The 4,239-nt window shown below is 30.3% G+C and overlaps 1 protein-coding gene across 1 annotated transcript in view; it reads left to right on the forward strand.

Annotated features, from left to right (window-relative positions):
• Positions 1–4,239, forward strand: part of LOC107614518 (protein SRG1) — a 7,999-nt gene that overhangs the window by 2,473 nt on the left and 1,287 nt on the right. Inside the window, exon 3 of the mRNA XM_016316705.2 lies at positions 490–817. Coding sequence (XP_016172191.1) covers positions 490–817 — 328 coding nt within the window. The remainder of the gene's footprint in view (positions 1–489; positions 818–4,239) is intronic.

A 4,239-nucleotide genomic window follows, 5' to 3' on the forward strand; every position in this document is an offset into this window, starting at 1 on the left:
TGTAAATATTAATTTAGACAAATTTTTTTTTGGTTTCCATGATTTTTTTTATTTTTTAATAATGTTATTTTATTTTATTTAAAAAAAAAGAATAGAAATTGATTTTTAATTCATAAAAAATTTAAACCTGTAAAAGAAAGTGCATAATTTGTAATAATTATTACCACATCTTCAGATCTTTCTCTATTATAATCCATGCTATTCGTATTCTTTCTTTACTGTCTGCAAGATTATGTTTCTATTAGTGTTATTACTACTGACTATCATTAAATTCGATATTATTCATATAATAGTTGCACAATAAAATTTATAATAAATTATCACTTTTTTGTTTTAAACATTTGGGATGAATGTTAATGTTATCTTTAATTTTTTTTCCAAATTAATTTAATATTATTATTCCCACCCTTTAATATCATTGTACAATTGTAGTTGTGAACTTTTAGTATCATTAATTGTATGTGTGTACTCGATGCTTTTGCCATGTAGAGAAACTATGGAACTTTACTCACAAGAATTGAAAAACTTAGCCATAGTTATTATTACCCAAATGGCTAAGGCTTTGAAGATAGAAGAAGAGGAAATGAGAGAATTATTTGAAGATGGAATTCAAATGATGAGGATGAACTATTATCCTCCATGTCCTGAACCGGAAAAGGTTATTGGGTTCACACCACATTCGGATGCAGTTGGTCTAACTATACTCCTACAAGCCAATGAAGTTGAAGGATTGCAGATAAGAAAGGATAATGGCATTTGGGTTCCTGTTAAACCATTATCTAATGCCTTTGTCATCAACATTGGGGACATATTAGAGGTAATAGACCCAACCATATCAAATTTATAACATCAATTATCAACTTGATAGAAATGATAATACTCATTAAATAACTTTTTATGTTACAAAAAATCGTCGAATACTATTGAATTTATTGGTGAATTTATTAAAAAAATTTGTTGATAATCTACTTATTGTCGAATTTAGCGACAGAATAAATTTGACGATATAAATTTTGTTAGTAATTATTTATCGGTGGATTTTTTTATCTGCCGCTAATTACCAACAGATATAAACTTTTAATTGTGAAATTTTGGAGTTTGTTACTGTCAAATTTTTCTTCCGATAAAGAAAGTTCACAAATAAGTTTATAGATCAAATTTTATTATTTGAAAAAAAAAGAAAATTCAATTAAGTCGGAAAATTAAATTTAAAATGTACTAAACCCTCAATTATAAAAATTGAACAAAATTAAATCAGAAATCGAAAGAACAATACTGATGAGCATTAAAAATTAGACTATACTAATACTACTACATTACATAAAGAATCAACTATACCAAACTATTTATGATGCTAACAATGAACTAATTTATCATTCACAACGTCAATTATACATTGTCATAAATTAAGCGAATACAATAGTCAAATCAAACACCAATTCATAACTAATAAAAAATTCATGGTCAACTATCATTATTATTAATCATCTGATACAATTATAAAAATTGAATAATAAATATGTTTTTTTAGTTACCCAAGATTCAGTCTTAGTTTTTCAATTAAGTTTGATAAACCTTGATCTATTAAGTTTTTGTTAACAGCTAAAGAAAGTCCAATAAAAAATAACAAAAAATAGAAAAGGTAAAAGAATCACAGAGACACTAAATTAAAAATCAATAATAAGCAGTAAATAAAATAATGTGTAACCTATGTATGAATTATTTGAAAAAAAAATGATTACTATTTTATAGGTCCATTATAAATCATTTTAATTATGGTAGAAAATAAGATGTGTCAACAAATTTATGATTACTATTTTATACCAAAAAATACTTATTTTAATGCAATAACAAAATGTTAGTCTAGATTAAGAAAGATGTGCCACATACATATATAATTTATAATGCATCTTGGATCAATTGTAATACTGGAATATATTCCATGGACAAACCAAAGAAGTAACACAGCAAACCATAAACATAGTGTGAACTAACCACAACATAAAACTAACATTAAGATCACTGAAACTTAAAATTCTAATAAATAACTTGCATCAAATACTCAAGCAATAGTAATAGTACCATTATTTGTATAAATTTTAGAATAATTATTATCTAAATACTCAAGCACTAAAATAGATAATTTTTTCAATCCAAAACCCTTTAACATTCTATAATGAATGATATCTAAATATGAGAGACAGATTCAATTTGAAAAAAAATCACAAATTACAAAGCAGTCGCAGAACGATAAAAATTGTAGAAGGAGCAGTGAAGAATTTACCTTCACCACAAGAAAATTTCTTGGTAGTGATGTGAAGAACCTTAGTGAAAATCTTCATGGTTCCTTTCACCATGAGGCGTCTGTCCTTGGCAAAAATACGGATAAAAGAGTTGAGCAGGATAACCAGAAGCAACAGAAATAGAAGGAGATGCAGGCGATAATTGAAGCAGCCACCGGTAGAGGAATCAGAGGCAAAAGTGAACTTGAATGGTGGTTCAAAAAAGGGGGTCGGGGAAAGAAGATGTTAGGTTTTTTTATTAAACAAATAAAAAAGGATGGAATAGGGAGAGGGATGAGGGCAACCTACCTGGACGACAGAGGAGAAACACAACTCCGACAACAGAGAGAGCGGCAGCGGCAGCTTTTCCAATGGTGGCAGAGTGTAACAGCCCAAACCACCCGCTAGCACGATATTGTCCGCTTTGGCACACAAGGCCTCACGGTTTTTGCCTTTGACGATAGGGATGCTAGCCGAAACCCCCCACACTCACTCGTCAAAACGCGTCATGCTAGGGAGAGGTATTCACACCCTTATAAGGCATGCTTCGTTCCCCTCTCCAACCAATGTGGGCCTTACAATCCACCCCCTAAGGGAGTCCAGCGCCCTCGCTGGCACATCGATCCGGGTTCTGGCTCTGATACCATCTGTAACAGCCCAGACCACCCGCTAGCACGATATTGTCCGCTTTGGCACACAAGGCCTCACGGTTTTGTCTTTGATGATAGGGATGCTAGCCGAAACCCCCCACACTCACTCGTCAAAACGCGTCATGCTAGGGAGAGGTATTCACACCCTTATAAGGCATGCTTCGTTCCCCTCTCCAACCGATGTGGGCCTTACACAGAGATAGAAGGAACAACTCCGTTTGAGACAATGAAACACGATACAGGCAACTTAATGCTGACTTTGGAGGAGAATGGAGGTCAGCAGCACTGGTGGAGGGTGGCCAGAGAGATTGCCGAAGGAAATTTTAGGGGAGAGAGAAAAGAGAGGAGAATGGGGGAGAGAGAATGATGTGCTTGAAAATAAGGAGAGAAGGACACACATTTTGAATTAGATAAGATTTATCGTCGAATTTACTGACGGATAAATCAGATGGTAATGCATTGCGTATGACCAAAACGTAACATTTTGATAATTCTAATAGTAATGCTTGTACCAATTTTTTTCTTCAAATATTACTAGTGAATTTATCGTTAGAAAATCTAATCCGACAATAATATTTCTATAATTTATTGTTAAAGATAAACCTACCATTAACGTCTGATGCTAAATTCAATAATATTCAATATTTTTTTTAGTGTTAATTTTTATTATAGAATTTATTGTCAAAGATAAACCTGTTGTTAATGTTTGATGCTAAATTCCATGATATTCAATATTTTTCTTGTAATGTTAGTTTCTATTATATTTGGTATTTGGATTCAGTTTTTATTAAATTTATTAAGTTTTGTTTTGATTCCAATAATTTTCAAAAGTAAGTGATTTGGGTCCATTTAAATTTAGATTATTATATGATCATGATTAAAGGTGTTTCAAAAAATAAGTAATTATGTTAAATTAAAAATTTATTTATAATTATCTTTATATAAAATTAATAATAAAAAATTATTCGATAATTTAATAAATTTGATTAAATTATCATCTAATAAATATCAATTATTAAATTCACATAAAAACAACTCCACCTGAATCTTTCTTTTACGCTCGATGTAGTGCTTGCTAAGCGACTCTCAATGACATAAATGAATATTAAGTAAATGAATTAAATAAACTCGGATGGATCGAGAAATAGCGAAGGGGCACTATCACAATCGCTAAGATCTTAAAACTATTAGCAATTATATAGATGTATATATTTGTCGCTAATGTATTTGTTCCCATAATAAAATATAAATGATTTTTTAAGTTTTATATTAAAAGAAATTCAAGTTTAATAAAATTAAATATAATA

The sequence above is a fragment of the Arachis ipaensis genome, chromosome B08 (genome assembly GCF_000816755.2).
Source record: "Arachis ipaensis cultivar K30076 chromosome B08, Araip1.1, whole genome shotgun sequence".
In the NCBI taxonomy this organism is placed as follows: Eukaryota; Viridiplantae; Streptophyta; class Magnoliopsida; order Fabales; family Fabaceae; genus Arachis; species Arachis ipaensis.